Raw genomic sequence first — 17,124 nt, forward strand, 5'->3', positions numbered from 1 at the left:
CAAAGCCTTACCCCATTTAGAAAATAGTCTATGTCTCTATTCTTGACATCCGCCCTCTTGAACTGTCCATCTTCCTTCCCTCTGCTCTGACCTAAACCATCACACCCCCACACCTTCATCTACCTAACGCATTCCCAGTTACCTTCACCCCCAGCCCCAACCCATCCCCACCTCAACCCCCACCACCACCCATACTTACCTCTCAGTCCCCACTCCCTCTTCCCCACCCCCCTAACCAAAAACGTCTCCTGCTTCTCAGATGCTGCCTGACCTGCTGTGTTTTTCCAGTGTCATACTTTACAATTCTGATCTCCAGTATTTGCAGTCCTCACTTTTTCCTATGTCTCAATTCTTCCTTCCAAAGTGCATAGCTTCACACTTTTCCACATTGTGTTCCATCTGCCACTTCTTTGCCCACTCTCCGAGCTGGCCCAAGTCCTTTTGCGGGATCAATGCTACTTCCTCAATGCTACCTGCTCTCCCCCCTATCTCTGAGTCATCCAAAACCTGAACAACAATGCCCTCAGTTCCTTCACCCAGCTTGTTACTTTCTAACGTGAATAGCTGTGGTCCCAACATTGGCCTCTGCAGAATTCCACCAGTCACCACCTCATGCAAGTTCCCCTCCGATCCACTCCCCACTCTGACTTGGAACTATATCACCGCTCCTTCACTGTTGCTGGGTCAAAATCCTGGAATTCCCTCCCGAAGGGGATTGTGGGTCAACCCACAGCAGACAAACTACAGCAGTTCAAAAGGGAAGCTCACCCCCACCTTCTCAAGGGGCAACTAGGGACGGGCAATAAATGCTGGGCCCAGCCAGTGACACCCACATCCTGTGAAAGAATAAGAAAAGGTACAAACAATAAGTCCCATTCAAAAGGGACTTAACAGAAGAATGGGATAGGTATGGCAAGTTATGTGAAACTTGGTGATAGGTGTGGAAGTTAGGTGAAACTTAGGGGATGGGTGCAGCAAATTATGTGAAGCTTAGGGGATAATTATAGCAAGTTATGTGAAACTTGGGTGATAGGGATGGCAAGTTTATGTGAAACTTGGAGATGTTATGGCAAGTTATGTGAAAGTTGGGAGATAGGTATGGCAAGTTATGTGAAAGTTGAGGTCAGGTATGGCAAATTGTGTGAAACCTGGGAGATAGAATATGGAAAATTATGTGAAATTTGGGTGATCGGTAATGGCAAGTTATGTGAACCTTGGCAGATAGGGTTAACAAGTTTTGTGAAACTTGGAGGATAAGTATGGCAACTTATATGAAACATGGGGTATAGGTATAGCAAGTTATGAGAACCTTGGGTGATAGGTATGGCAACTTATGTGAAACTTGGAGGATAGGTATGGCACGTTATGTGAAACTTGGGTGATAGATAATCCACGTTATGTGAAACTTGAGTGATAGGTATGGCAAGGTATGAGAAATTTGGGAGATTGATGTGGCAAGTTATGTGAAAGTTGGGGGCTAGGTATGGCAAGTTTTGTGAAAAGGAGGATCTGTATGTGTCTGAACAGCAGCGATAATGTGGAGATGCCGGTGTTGAACTGGGTGGACAAGGTCAGAGGTTACACGACACCAGGTTAGAATCCAGCTGGCTGTTTTGGAATCACAAGCTTTTGAAGTGCCTCTCCTTCATCAGGTGAAGTGGAATCAGGCTTCTCCTGTTGAAGGGACTATGCTTCAAAACCTCACAATTTCAAATAAACCTGTCGGTCTGTAACCTGGTGTGGTGTGACTTCTGACTGTATCTAAAAAAAAATAAAGGTAGATAAGGCATCCTGATCAGATCTGTCCCAGAATATTGAGGGTAACAAGAGAACAAATTGCTGGAGCATTGACAGACAACTTCATGTCCTCTATGGCCACAGGTGAGGCCCCAGAGGACTGGAGAATAGTTGGTGGATGTAGGTTTGCTCACTGAGCTGGAAGGTTTGTTTTCAGACGTTTCATCATCATAAGAGGGAACATCATCAGTGAGCCTCTGGATGAGGCTTTGTCTGGATGCTCACTGATGATGTCACCTAATAAGGTGACAAAACGTCTGAAAATGAACCTTCCAGCTCAGCAAGCAAACCTACATCCAGAACCTCAACCTGAGCTACAAATCTTCTCAAAAGAATAGTTGGTGATGTCTCACTGTTTCAGAAGGGTGGCAGGGAAATCCTGGAAATTACAGGCCTGGGAGCCTCACGTCGGTGGTCGGGAAGTTATTGGAAAAGATTCTCTGGGAGAAGATCTATACGCATTTAGGAGCAAATGGACCTATTAGCAATGGACAGCATGGCTCACTAACCTGAGCATGTCTTCGGAGGAAGCGCCGAAGATGATTGATGAGGGAAAAGCAGTTGCGGTTCTTGATATGGACTTCAGGAAAGTTTTTGACAAGGTCTCTCATGTTAGACTGGTACCAAGGGTGAAATGCACTGGCAAGATGGATACAGAACTGCCTTAGGCATAGGGGACTGAAGGTAGCGAGGGAAGGATGCTTTCCAGAATGGGGGTGTGCTGTGATTAGTGATGTTCCCCAAGGATCAGTGCTGGGAGCTCTGCTGTTTGTGATCTACAGAAATGATTTGGAAGAGCATGCAGCTGGTCTAATTAGTAGGTTTTGTGGACGATACAAAGATTGGTGGAGTTCAGATAGTGAGGAGGGTTGTCAGAGGATTCAGCAGGGTATAGATCAGTTGGGGGCATGGGCAGAAAAATGGCAGATGGAATTTAATCCCAATAAATATGAGGTGATGCATTTTGGAAGGTCAAGTACAGGTGGAAATTATACAGTGACTGGCAGAACCCTTAGGGGTATTGATAGGCAGAGAGATCTGGGTGTGTGCAGGCCCACAGATCACTGAAGGTGGCACACCGGATAAATAAGAGAGTAAAAAAAGCTTATGGCATGCTTGCCTTCACTGGAAGGGGCATTGAGTATAAGGATAGACAGGTTATGCTGCAGGTTTATAGAAATTGGGCTAGACCACACATGAAAAATTGCATACAGTTCTGGTCACCACACTGCCTGAAGGATCTTTTTGGAGAGGGTACAGAAAAAAGTTTACCAGGATGTTGCCTGGTTTGAAGGATTTTAGCCATGAAGGTTGATTGGATAGACTGGGTTTGTATTCACTGGAACGTAGGAGGTTGAGGGGCGACCTGATAGAAGGTTATAAGATTGGAAAGAGTGGAAAGGATGAGGCTTTTTTCCCAGACTGGAGGGGTCAGTTACTAGGGGACACAAGTTTCAGATACGAGGGGGATGTTTAAAATAGATATGTGAGGCAGGTTTTTCACACAAAGGGTGGTGAGTGTCTGGGACACACTGCCAGAGGAGGAGGTGGAAGCAGTATTCAGGAAACACTTGGACCAACACATGAACAGGAAGGGAATAGGGGGACACGGATCCTGTAAGGGAAGATAGTTTTAATGTGGGAGGGCAAAATGCAGGAGGGCCGAAGGGCCTGTTCCTGTGTTGTATGGTTCTTTGTTCTTTCTTTGATAGCTGCCTTGCCCAGCCCTTCCTCAGCGAAGGAGCTCATCACCTGGCCACTGTCAATCTCAGTGGGATCATGCTGTGCGCAAATTGGCAGCCGCCTTTCCTTCCTTGCAGCACTGCATGCTCAGGTCCAGACTGCATGCTGTGGTTGCAATGCCCCTTGCCTCTGGCCCAGGAGACCCGGGTTCAAAGCACTAGCGTGGCTGAGCAGGTGGATTGGAAAGTACTCTCTGTCCTTTTGGAATGGTAAAGGCTGGGGAGGGTGGGGTGGGGGGAGTTTGCTGAGCTGGCGAGTGGAGGTGGGGGTGGGGGGGAGAGGTGGGTGGTGGTGTGTGCATGTCACTGACTGGAGGGGCGAGTGCAGCAGAACTCAGATAGAGAGCCGCAGGATGACTGGATCAATCAGAGTCCAGTCTCTCTCTCTCACACACACAAACACACAGGGGGCTGGACTCTGACTGCATTGGCGTAGCCTCCCCGGGACGAGGAGGGGACAGGCACTGACCTGCCAAGGGGGCTGGCTGTACAGAGAGAGAAGGACACACACACACACACACACACACACACAGTGAGAGAGAACAGCTCAGTCCCAGAGTGGTCAGCCTCAGGAAAGATGCTGCGTGTGTTTGTGCTCCGGGCGGAGAACCTGCAGATTATCGAGAATGATATCAGCGATGCTTACTGCACTGTCACCTTCCAAGGTAAGGCAGCACTCCCCCCCGCACCCACCCACCCACCGCAATGTCCTGCTCTCTCTCCCCTCCCTCTCCTCCCCCAATCCAACAGCAACTGCTGCTGTTAAATATAAACCCGGCTCCGTTTACAGTGGGGAGGAATGCTGGTTCAAATTCACCACCACAGGCTCTCAGCTCCTTCCAGTTTAAGATTGCTAACGTCTGGAAGGGGAGAAACACAGGTTTTGCCTCTCTCAGTCGGACCTAAATTCTGCCTCTCAGCAACACTATCTCCAATTCTCTCCATCTCTCAGTTGCTTTGTCTGGTTCCAATCCATATGCCCCTCTCCCCAGAGAAATCTCTCTCTCTCTCTCTGTTCTTTATCTCTGCGGTATGAAAACATCTCTCTCTGTCTGTAGGAATGGCTCTCCATGTACAGAAGCCTCCCCCACCCCCTCTCCATTTAATTCTCTCCCTGTCTATACTGTGGAGTCCGGATGCTGGCCCTCTCCCCTGAACTGAAGCAGTCCTTACAAAAGAGCTGTATTGACAATCTGGGGGTATGTGAGCATGTTTAATGAACATCCCCCTCCCCACCTCCACACCCTGTCTGCACTTGTAGGGTCTGGTTAACCTCCCTGTGCTTTGGCCCACTGGTGAATAGGGAGGAACAGCTCAGAACCACAGCACTGTTAACAGTGCAGAAGGCTCTCGAAATTATCATGATAGTTTTATACCAATATTCCTCCGCTGCCCCTTAACCCTACACTTTCTCTCTCTCCCCCTGAAGCTCTCATTGATTGATCCTGTCTGCACCACACTGCATCCCAGACTCTGTGTGGGACTTTCTTTGTTGCAAATTGCATTTTCTGATCTAGCAAATCGCTTTCTGTCTGTGCCTACTCATTGTGGAATCCTCGAATAGCCAGGTACCGTTTCTCCCCATCCCTCTTGCGCTGTCCTGGATCTACACTATCTACACACGTACTCATGGCGAAGCCTGTGTGCTCACTTCTGTCCCCGCCCCTGCAGTGTCCACAAAGACGAGAAAACATCGGAAGAGGCCATTCGGCCCTTCGAGCCTGTTTTGCCATTCAATTGGACCACAGCTCTCTCTGTGGCAAGGAGTTCTTAATACTCACAACCCTCAGAGAGAAGAAATTTCTCCTCATCTCAGTCTTGAATTGGTGCCCCTTTATTCTGAGACTGTGCCCTCTGGTCCTAGACTCCCCCATGAGGGGAACCATCCTCTCAGCATTGACCCTGCCAAGCCTCTTAAGAATTCTGAGCTAAAAATGTGTTGCTGGAAAAGCGCAGCAGGTCAGGCAGCATCCAAGGAGCAGGAGAGTCGACGTTTCAGGCCAGGATTGAGGAGAGTGTGCCAAGCAGGCTAAGATAAAAGGTAGGGAAGAGGGACTTGGGGGAGGGGCGGCACGGTGGCACAGTGCTTAGCACTGCTGTCTCACAGCGCCTGAGACCCGGGTTCAATTCCCGACTCAGGCGACTGACTGTGTGGAGTTTGCACGTTCTCCCCGTGTCTGCGAGGGTTTCCTCCGGGTGCTCCGGTTTCCTCCCACAGTCCAAAGATGTGCGGGTCAGGTGAATTGGCCATGCTAAATTGCCCTTAGTGTTAGGTAAGGGGTAAATATAGGGGTATGGGTGGGTTGCGCTTCGGCCGGTCGGTGTGGACTTGTTGGGCCGAAGGGCCTGTTTCCACTGTAAGTAATCTAATCTAATCTAATCTAATCTAAATGTGATAGGTGGAAGGAGGTCAAGGTGGGGGTGATAGGCCGGAGTGGGGTGGGGGCGGAGAGGTCAGGAAGAAGATTGCAGGTTAGGAGGGCGGTGCTGAGTTGAGGGAACCGACTGAGACAAGGTGGGGGGAGGGGAAATGAGGAAACTGGAGATATCTGAGTTCACCCCTTGTGGTTGGAGGGTTCCTAGGCGGAAGATGAGGCGCTCTTCCTCCAGCCGTCGTACACATTTCCTCATTCCTGAAAAAGGGCTCATGCCCGAAACGTTAATTCTCCTGTTCCTTGGATGCTGCCTGACCTGCTGCGCTTTTCCAGCAACACATTTTCAGCTCTGATCTCCAGCATCTGCAGTCCTCACTTTCTCCTCTTAAGAGTTCTGTCTGTCTCAATGAGATCACCTCTCATTCATCAAAACACCAGGGAGTAGAGTCCCAACCTGTTTAGTCTTGGCTCATGAGACAGTCCCTCCATACCGGGGATCATCCTAGTGAACCTTCTGTAAATGGTCTCTAATGAAATAATATATTTTCTTAACTAAGGGGGCCTTGGCTGCTTCCAGTACTGCAGATGTGGTCTCTATCTTTATCACACATGACATGACATGGGAACAGGTGAGCGTCAGGTTCCGCACATATGCTGACCACATCCAGCAAGCCTCAACAGTTGCTCTCTTGACCTCGATCTAACTGCTTCTTGACGCCCAGTACTGGAGCAGAAATCACTTCCTCCTAAGTATGAGGAAGACGGAACGTAAGCCTTCCATTCCCACCACCAGGCCTAACCTGGACTGCAGCTCTCCGCTGAACAGCTCACTTAGCCATATACCAACAACTCCCAACAAGCCAAGAGTTATTTCTGAGCCCTTGTTAACTTCTCAACCCTCCACCTTTCCATCATCAAGATCACTCTGGTCAAGATGGTGGCAAAGTGGGATGTTCTGACCGTAGCTCTTCACTTCTTCTGTTTCTTTCCCTTTTTCTACCCCTTTGGTCTCTCAGCAGCTCCTGGTGGGTCCCGGCCTGGTCTCTCAGCAGCTCCTGGTGGGTCCCGGCCTGGTCTCTCAGCAGCTCCTGGTGGGTCCCGGCCTGGTCTCTCAGCAGCTCCTGGTGGGTCCCGGCCTGGTCTCTCAGCAGCTCCTGGTGGGTCCCGGCCTGGTCTCTCAGCAGCTCCTGGTGGGTCCCGGCCTGGTCTCTCAGCAGCTCCTGGTGGGTCCCGGCCTGGTCTCTCAGCAGCTCCTGGTGGGTCCCGGCCTGGTCTCTCAGCAGCTCCTGGTGGGTCCCGGCCTGGTCTCTCAGCAGCTCCTGGTGGGTCCCGGCCTGGTCTCTCAGCAGCTCCTGGTGAGTCCCGGCCGGGTCTCTCAGCAGCTCCTGGTGGGTCCCGGCCTGGTCTCTCAGCAGCTCCTGGTGGGTCCCGGCCTGGTCTCTCAGCAGCTCCTAGTGGGTCCCGGCCTGGTCTCTCAGCAGCTCCTGGTGGGTCCCGGCCTGGTCTCTCAGCAGCTCCTAGTGGGTCCCGGCCTGGTCTCTCAGCAGCTCCTGGTGAGTCCCAGCTTGGTCTCTCAGCAGCTCCTGGTGGGTCCAGGCCTGGTCTCTCAGCAGCTCCTAGTGGGTCCCAGCCTGGTCTCTCAGCAGCTCCTAGTGGGTCCCGGCCTGGTCTCTCAGCAGCTCCTAGTGGGTCCCGGCCTGGTCTCTCAGCAGCTCCTAGTGGGTCCCGGCCTGGTCTCTCAGCAGCTCCTAGTGGGTCCCGGCCTGGTCTCTCAGCAGCTCCTAGTGGGTCCCGGCCTGGTCTCTCAGCAGCTCCTGGTGGGTCCCGGCCTGGTCTCTCAGCAGCTCCTGGTGGGTCCCGGCCTGGTCTCTCAGCAGCTCCTGGTGGGTCCCGGCCTGGTCTCTCAGCAGCTCCTGGTGGGTCCCGGCCTGGTCTCTCAGCAGCTCCTGGTGGGTCCCGGCCTGGTCTCTCAGCAGCTCCTGGTGGGTCCCGGCCTGGTCTCTCAGCAGCTCCTGGTGGGTCCCGGCCTGGTCTCTCAGCAGCTCCTGGTGGGTCCCGGCCTGGTCTCTCAGCAGCTCCTGGTGGGTCCCGGCCTGGTCTCTCAGCAGCTCCTGGTGGGTCCCGGCCTGGTCTCTCAGCAGCTCCTGGTGGGTCCCGGCCTGGTCTCTCAGCAGCTCCTGGTGGGTCCCGGCCTGGTCTCTCAGCAGCTCCTGGTGGGTCCCGGCCTGGTCTCTCAGCAGCTCCTGGTGGGTCCCGGCCTGGTCTCTCAGCAGCTCCTGGTGAGTCCCAGCTAGGTCTCTCAGCAGCTCCTGGTGGGTCCCGGCCTGGTCTCTCAGCAGCTCCTGGTGGGTCCCGGCCTGGTCTCTCAGCAGCTCCTGGTGGGTCCCAGCCTGGTCTCTCAGCAGCTCCTAGTGGGTCCCGGCTTGGTCTCTCAGCAGCTCCTGGTGGGTCCTGGCCTGGTCTCTCAGCAGCTCCTGGTGAGTCCCAGCTAGGTCTCTCAGCAGCTCCTGGTGGGTCCCGGCCTGGTCTCTCAGCAGCTCCTAGTGGGTCCCGGCCTGGTCTCTCAGCAGCTCCTGGTGGGTCCTGGGCTGGTCTCTCAGCAGCTCCTGCTGGGTCCCGGCCTCGTCTCTTAGCAGCTCCTGGTGAGTCCTGGCCTGGTCTCTCAGCAGCTCCTAGTGGGTCCCGGCCTCTTCTCTTAGCAGCTCCTGGTGGGTCCTGGCCTGGTCTCTCAGCAGGTCCTGGTGGGTCCTGGCCTGGTCTCTTGGTGGCTCCTGGTGGGTCCTGGTCAGTGTCTTGGTGGCTCATGGTGGGTCCCGGCCTGGTCTGTTCGTGGCTGTCAGCCTGGCCCCCTGTGGGTCCTGGCCTGGCCCTTCCTGTCCTGGCCTCTTGACTGATCCTGGTGGGTGTCAGCCTGATCCCACGGTAGGTCTCGGCCTGGTCCCTCAGTGGCTCCTAGCCTGGTCACTCAGTGGGCCTTGGCCAGGTCCCTTGGTGAGTCTCGCCCTAGTCCCTCTGTGTATCTCGGCCTGGTCCCTTGGTGGATCTCGGCCTGGTCCCTCGGTGGGTCTTGTCCTGGTCCCTTGGTGGGTCTTGTCCTGGTCCTTCGGTGGGTCTTGCCCTGGTCCCTCGGTGGGTCTCGGCCTAGTCCCTCGGTGAGTCTCGCCTTGGACCCTCAGTGCGTCTCAGCCTGGTCCCTCGGTGGGTCTCAGCCTGGTGCCTCGGTGAGTCTCGGCCTGGTCCCTCAGTGGGTCCTAGCCTGGTCCCTCAGTACTCTTGTCCTGGTCACTCGGTGGATCTCGGCCTGGTCCTTTGGTGGGTCTCGGCCTGGTCCCTCAGTGGGTCTCAGCCAGGTCCCTCGCTAGATTTTGGCCTGGTCCCTCGGTGGATCTTGGCCTGTCCCTCAGTGGGTCTCGGCCTGGTTCCTTGGTGGGTCTCGGTCTGGTCCCTGTGGGTCTCAGCCTGGTCCCTCAGTGGGTCTCAGCCTGGTCCCTCGGTGGGTCTCGGCCTGGTCCCTCGCTGGGTCTCGGCCTGGTCCCTCAGTGGGTCTTGGCCTGGTCCCTCAGTGTGTCTCGGCCTGGTCCCTCAGTGTGTCTCAGCCTGGTTCCTTGGTGGTCCCAGCCTGGTCCCTCAGTGAGTCTTGGCCTGGTCCCTCAGTGTGTCTCAGCCTGGTTCCTTGGTGGTCCCAGCCTGGTCCCTCAGTGAGTCTTGGCCTGGTCCCTCAGTGTGTCTCAGCCTGGTTCCTTGGTGGTCCCAGCCTGGTCCCTTGGTGAGTCTCCGCCTGGTCCCTCGGTGAGTCTCCGCCTGGTCCCTCAGTGGGTCTCGGCCTGGTCTCTCGAGTCTCGGCCTGGTCCCTCAGTGGGTCTTGGCCTGGTCCCTCAGTGGGCCTTGGCCTGGTCCCTCGGCCTGGTCCCTTGGTGAGTCCCAGCCTGGCCCCTCAGTGGGTCTCGGCCTGGTCCCTTGGTGAGTCTCGACCTGGTCATTTGGGGATTTTCGTGGCTCCCGGCCTGGTCTCTCGGCAATATGTCGGCCAGTCTCTCTGTGGTTCATGGTGATGTCCTGGCTTGGTGCGTGAGTGGATCCTGGGGAGATTAGAGAGGTAGCAGTTCATCAGCAGTGACAGGACCTGCAGTTGCAGCATCAAGATCAGACAGCAGAGTGGGAGAGGCAGATGGCTCATTAAAGGCTGTTGAACTTTTAACTTATTCCTTTATATTCCTGGTTTAAACTGCAAAAGATTTTAATATAAACTATTACCTATTTCTATATTTTTCTCCTACTCTGTGAAGTAATGCTGAATGTTTTAACCCTCATACCTTGTATCTGAGTTTGTTTGTACCTAGGTACCTTGGTTCCTAAGATTGCGCTGTGTGTGTCAACATTTACACTTTTCACTGTACTCCTGCACTTTAGTACACGAGACAATAAAATCTAAAATCTAATTAACTTCCACTTCTGTCATACCTTTCTTTGAATCATAGACTTTTACAGAAGAAAAGCAGTCTGTTCAGTTCCTGCAGGCAAATAACCAGCCATCTCTTATTGGAGATGGTCATTGCTTGGTATTTGTATAGAATAAATGTCATTTAGCACTAATCTGCCCAAACCTGGGTATTTTCCAAATCTTATTGCATTTGAACATGGATTGCTTCAGTGTCTGAGGAGTTGGGAATGGTGCTGAACATCGGGCAATCATTGGTGAACATCCCCATTTCTGACATTATGATAGAGGGAAGGTCATTGATGAAGTAGCTGAAGATGGTTGGGCCTAGGACACTCCCCTGAGGAACTCCTGCAGAGATGTCCTGGAGCTGAGATGACTGATCTCCAACTACCACAACCATCTCCCTGTGTGTCAGGTCTGACTCCAACCAGTGGAGAGTTTGCTCCCAAAACCCATTGACTCCAGTTTTGTGAGGGCTCCTTGATGCCGCACTCAGTTGAATGCAGCCTTGACATCAAGGGCTGTCCCTCTCCCCTCCCCTCTGGAGTTCAGCTCTTTAGTCCATGTTTGAACCAAGGCTGTAATGAGGTCAGGAGCTGAGTGGCCCTGGTGGGACCCACACTGGGCGTCACTGAGCAGGTTATTGCTGAGCAGGACTGTTGATAACACTGTTGATAAGGTCTGTTTCTTTCATGAACAAAAAGCATGTTTAGAAAATAATCTTTAGGTTTTGTGCAACTCCATTTGAGAATATATTTTCATGTCTTCTTTTTGGTTTACCATTATCCTCGCTATCCATCTCTAGACTTTGTGCTCTCAATATCTTGAGCCCTGCCTTTAAGTCCCTTGACATCCAAAGGGCTCTGAATTTATTTGCTCAGCTCTTTTTCTTTAAGGGAGCATACTTGCTCTGAACCTTACCTCTCCCTTCATTCCCTCTCACTGACTGGGCACTGATTTCCCTTCGAGTTCACCGTCCATTTTAGCTCAGCCAGGTCTCAGCTCAGCCCAGTCAAATTGACATTTCCCAATCAACAACAGCTTTGATTCCTCATCTGTCTTTGTTCGGTCCATAACTGTTCAGAATCGATCTGAATTTTAATCACTTCCACTAAGGTATTCTCCAATTGATTCTCCTTTTAGCCGCCCAATTTCATTCCCAAACACAAAGTCTAGAGCTATCCCCTCTCTCGTTGGGCTTGTTGCTTCTGGATGAAAACGTTCTCCAGATTGCATCTTATAGAACATAGAACATAGAAAAATACAGCACAGTACAGGTCCTTTGGCCCTCGATGTTGTGCTGATCCAAGCCCACCTAACCTACACTAGCCCGCTATCCTCCATATGCCTATCCAATGCCTGTTTAAATGCCCATAAAGAGGGAGAGTCCACCACTGTTACTGGCAGGGCATTCCATGAACAAATTCCATTTTGAGAATTTTATAGCCCCACCCACTGTTTTTCACACTGATTCCAACTCAACCCTAATATCCTCTTCAATATTCCTGTTGTTTTATCAGAGATTTACCTACATATCTGTGACTGTTTGTGGCTCTAGAAGCCACACTTCCAGAAGAGTGACTGCCCCATTGTTTTGCTCTTCAGTGTAATCCACAAGGCCACTTTGATGGTCTCTATCATCTCCCTCACACCTCTGAGTGTTGCTTCAGTCAATATTGCCACCCCTCTCCTTTCTTGTATCCTTCTTTATCTGAAAGATCCTGCAGCCAAGAATGTGGACCTGCCTTCTCCTGCCCTACTTGCAGCCATCTCAAAGCTCACCCCCAACTCCTTCCATATCCCATTTTCCACAGTCAAGTTCCCCTGTTGGCTATTTCCTTGCCTTCGTTCCCTCTGCCTCAATGCTGTTTTACCATTTCTCTGCTTTCCATTTCCAACTTAGTTTCTCTCCGTACTGAATTGACTCTCAGGTTCAGGAGATTCCCCTGCCAACCTTTTTGTGATTGCAAAGCTCCCTGCTAATGGATCCTCGTTGTTTCATAACCGCCACACTCTGGGTTCCTCAACTGTTCCAGAATCTTCCATCGGCCTCCGAAATCACTCTGGCGCCATTAGCCACGCGGCCGCTGCAGCAACCGCCGCCGCGAACCATGACGTCACTTCCGGCCCCCACCGACCTTGCAGCCTCCGCGATCGTCGCCCAGACAACCGCCTCCACAATCACCAGGAAGACCATCGCCGATGCCACTTCCCGCTCCTCCGACCTTGAGCCCCACCCCTCCAATCGCCACCAGGACAGAACCCCACTGGTCCTCACCTACCACCCCACCAACTCCATAGACATCGTATCATCCGTCGTCATCTCCGTCACCTCCAAACGGACCCCACCACCAGGGATATATTTCCCTCCCCTCCCCTATCAGCGTTCCGAAAAGACCACTCCCTTTGTGACTCCCTCGTCAGGTCCACACCCCCCACCAACCCAACCTCCACTCCCGGCACCTTCCCCTGCAACCGCAAGAAATGCAAAACTTGCGCCCACACCTCCCCCCTCACTTCCCTCCAAGGCCCCAAGGGATCCTTCCATGTCTGCCACAAATTCACCTGCACCTCCACATAAATCATTTACAGCATCCACTGCACCCGAAGTGGCCTCCTCTACATTGGGGAGACAGGCCACCTACTTGCGGAACGCTTCAGGGAACACCTCTGGGACACCTGGACCAACCAACCCAACCAACCCGTAGCTCAACACTTTAACTCTCCCTCCCACTCCACCGAGGACATGCAGGTCCTTGGAATCCTCCAACGCCAGACCATAGCAACACGAGGGCTGGAGGAAGAGCGCCTCATCTTCCGCCGAGGAACCCTCCAACCACAAGGGATAAACTCAGATTTCTCCAGTTTCCTCATTTCCCCTCCCCCACTTTATCACAGTCCCAACTCTCGAACTCAGCACCACCTTCCTAACCTGCAATCTTCTTCCTGACATCTCCGCCCCCACCCACTCCGGCCTATCACCCTCACCTTAACCTCCTTCCACCTATCGCACTTCCAATGCCCCTCCCCCAAGTCCCTCCTCCCTACCTTTTAGCTTAGCCTGCTTGGCACACTCTCCTCATTCCTGAAGAAGGGCTCATGCCCGAAACGTCAATTCTCCTGCTCCTTGGATGCTGCCTAACCTGCTGCGCTTTTCCAGCAACACATTTTCAGCTCTGATCTCCAGCATCTGCAGTCCTCACTTTCTCCTGTTTCATGACAAGGCTGCCATTTGTTGCCTATCCCTCATTGTCCTTGAGCTGATTGATGGAGACCGGTAGGTCTGGAGTCAGATATCGATCAGGTAGGAGGAGCAGATTTCCTTTCTGAGAGAGCATTCATGATCCAGATGAATTTTTACAACAATTGGTGATGGTTTCATGGTCACCATTATCGAGGCCCCCTTTATCGTCCTGATTTATAAATTGAATTTAAATTCCATCAGCTACCACGGGTGGGATTTGAACCCATGACCCCAGAGCCAATGGGTCCCTGGAATGAATCCAATGACAGTGCCACTGCAGCAGTGCTATCACATTTGTCAAGGTTCCACCTCTCCAGAAGCAGTCCCAAGCCTCTCCAATCTAAAGCCTTCCCTTCTGCACCACCTTGCTGGCTCTGTGTTCCATCTGCCTCACATCCACGTTTCTGTGGTTATATGCACGTGGCACTGGGAACAATCTGCTCTTTAATCACTTTCCTATCTGTCCAAACTCTGCTGCAGAAACTCACCTCTCTGCTATCTCTCAGACCACTGATTGTTTCCCCTGTAATGAGGTCAGCACGGTGGCTCAGTGGTTAGCACTGCTGCCTCACAGTGCCAGGGACCTGGGTTCGATTCCAGCCTCAGGCAACTGTCTGTGTGGAGTTTGCACATTCACCCTGTGTCTGCGTGGGTTTCCTCCGGGTGCTCCGGTTTCCTCCCACAGGTGAATTGGTCATTCTAAATTGTGCACAGTGCTAGGTGCATTAGTGAGAGTAGGGGAATGGGTCTGGCTGGGTTACTCTTCGGAGGGTCAGTGTGGACTGGTTGGGCCTCAGGGCCTGTTTCCACACTCTAGGAAATCTAATCTAAAAAAATAATAATGTGCCAATTGCCCTATTGAACCGTCAGTGCTGTCAGGACACACGTGACTGCCAGCTGATGGAGGAAGATTCTAGTTACAAGAGCAGGGCTGGACAACAATGCCTACTTTGAAGAAGTTCTCTGCCTCCCATTGACCAACCAGGTTGTACCCTCGACCTGTCTTCACCCACTTCACTACCCTGCCCCCCCACCCCCTTTATCTGCAGATCCCCTTACCCCCACCCCCAGTTCTGGAGAAGGGTTACACCCAAAACGTTAACTTCTCCACCTCCTGATGCTGCCTGGCTTGCTGTGTTCTTCCAGCCTCCTGCTTGTCTACTGTACAAGGTTCAGGTCGGACTGCATTCAGAATATTGTGAGTAGATTTGAGCCCTGTATCTAAGGAAGGATGTGCTGCACTGGAGGGAGTCCAGAGGAGGTTCACATAGTGATCCCGGGGGTGAAGGGCTTATCATAGGAGGAGTGGTTGGGGTCTCTGGGTCTGTACCCAATGGGGTTTAGAAGGATAAAGGGGAGGGATCTGATTGAAACGGACAGAATACTGAGAGGCCTGGACAGAGTGGATGTGGAGGAGATGTTTCCACGAGTAGGAGAGACTAGGACCTGAGGGCACAGCCTCAGAGTGAGGGGATGATCCTTTCGAACTGAGATGAGGAGGGATTTCTTCAGCCAGAGCGTGGGGAATCTGTGGAGCTCATTGTCACAGAGGGCTGGGGAGGACAAGTCATTGAGTGCATTTAAGACAGAGATAAGTAGGGTCCTGATTAGTATGGGGGGGTTAATGGTTATGGGGAGAAGGCAGGAGAATGGGGTTGAGAAACATATCGGCCATGTTTGATTGGTGGACCAGACTCGATGGGCTGAATGGTGTAATTCTGCTCTGATGTCATGGTCTCCACAAATCTGTATCTGGACATAGGTCGGGGTGTGTGTGTGTGTGTGTGTGTGTGTGTGTGTGTATCTGTGTGTGTGCGTGTGTCTGACTGTATGTGTGAGTATGTGTGTAAGTGTGTGTGTGTGTGTAAGTGTGTGAGAGAGCTATGTGGAATATCCCAGTGTGAGGGAGTAGAATTTGACATTAGACACCGGCTGTCCTGAACAGCTTATGTCACGTGACCACACAGTCTTTGATGTCTTTTCCAGTTGAACTGTAGCTAACTGTAAAACTGACAGTGAGCAGAAGCAGTTCCCGTACATGATCTTTGTGAAAATGCAGAGGCCGGGGGGAAATGGTACAGATTAGAAAAACTGCAACTGGCATAGATTTCATGCATGAATATGTGTAAATGTTTGAGTTGTGTGTTTGAAATCTGAAGTTTGCTATCACGCTGTTGAACTCTGTTCTGCTCAGATGAGGGGGCAGGCTGTGGGAATGTGGCCCAGACAATCCAGTTTTTTCAAAACCGAATGCGGCAGAGCCTCTGACGAGCTCAGTCCAAGAACAAATCCATGGCACTTTGAGGGGAGTGACTGCACAGGGATACAATAAAACGTGGGCTGACAGTGGTCTTCAATTGTCTGGAACATAGAAGTGTTTAGTGGCCACCAACTTGTGTTCTCTTAGGATACAATTTCCCTGTTCTTCTAGTGTGAAGGTGAACGTGCTGGCAGCTAGAACCCTGACCAGAGTTATCTTATCCAAGACTGAGGTAGACAGATTTTTAATCAGTAAGGGAATCGAGGGTTATGGGGGAAAGGCAGGAAACTGGAGTTAATGATGATCAAATCAGCCATGATTTCATAGAATGGCACAGCAGACTTGATGGGCTGAATGGTTTACTTCTGGTCCTATATCCTGTGTCTTACTAATTCATCAGATCAACTTTCTGTCCAGGACCCTCCCCACCAACTCTCTCTCTCTCCACCTCAAAGGAGGCGAATCGTCCACAGCGTGATTGACCTCCCTGGCGTCAGGTGTGCAGGTCATCGCTGAGAGACACAGAGAACATCTTCTGGGGTAGTCATGGACAATGTTGGGACTAATGGCGTACAAACAGGTTTGGGTCTTACAGGATGATTTTTGTAAGCTATGGATAAAGTTGAAGTCTAACCATCCAAGGAAGCAATGCTTACATTACTGCTGTTGCCATGTGAGTGAATATAGAAGGACAAAGTTAAGAACTTGTGCCTGGTGAAATGTACATAGGAAGGCTTGGATTCCTGGGGCATGAGGAATCCCCGCAAGATGAATCTGATCAGAATTCTTAATTTCAGATTTTTATTGGACTCAAAGTCCATCATCGGCCGTGGCAGGATTTGAACCTGCACTCCCAGAATGTTACCTGGGTTTCTGAATTAACAGAGCAGCGATAAAGCAACTAGGCCATTGCCTCCCCATCGATCTGTGTGCTGTTACAGCACTGGAAACAAGTGGTACACCTGAGGATTACCTCAGTGTTGAGGAATAGGAGAGTGGCTGTGAATTTGCAGGTTGTAAGCTAAAGGTCAGCGAACAAATTCCCATAAAATTGCAAGTGCTTCTGCTGAGTGACTGGGATAGTAACAGTGTAAAGGACAGAGAGAGAGGCATTCCTGAAATGTGTGCAAGATCATTCCTGAACAGAGTGTTTTCACTCCAAAGGTAGTTCTCTATATTCCCCTGTAGCCATTTCTGGTCAATGAGTTAAGGTGATGAACCAAGCCTGTAACATTTTTTGGGTGCTGCAAGTGATACGTATTGGA

The 17,124-nt window shown here is 51.7% G+C and overlaps 1 protein-coding gene across 1 annotated transcript in view; it reads left to right on the forward strand.

Annotated features, from left to right (window-relative positions):
• The first annotated feature begins 4,050 nt into the window (after positions 1–4,050).
• The window catches only part of dysf (dysferlin, limb girdle muscular dystrophy 2B (autosomal recessive)), a 440,247-nt gene continuing 427,173 nt past the window's right edge, over positions 4,051–17,124 (forward strand). Inside the window, exon 1 of the mRNA XM_060835988.1 lies at positions 4,051–4,204. Within this exon, the coding sequence (XP_060691971.1) occupies positions 4,117–4,204 (88 nt within the window). The 5' untranslated portion in view covers positions 4,051–4,116. The remainder of the gene's footprint in view (positions 4,205–17,124) is intronic.

This window comes from Hemiscyllium ocellatum, chromosome 1 (genome assembly GCF_020745735.1).
Source record: "Hemiscyllium ocellatum isolate sHemOce1 chromosome 1, sHemOce1.pat.X.cur, whole genome shotgun sequence".
Lineage (NCBI taxonomy): Eukaryota > Metazoa > Chordata > Chondrichthyes > Orectolobiformes > Hemiscylliidae > Hemiscyllium > Hemiscyllium ocellatum.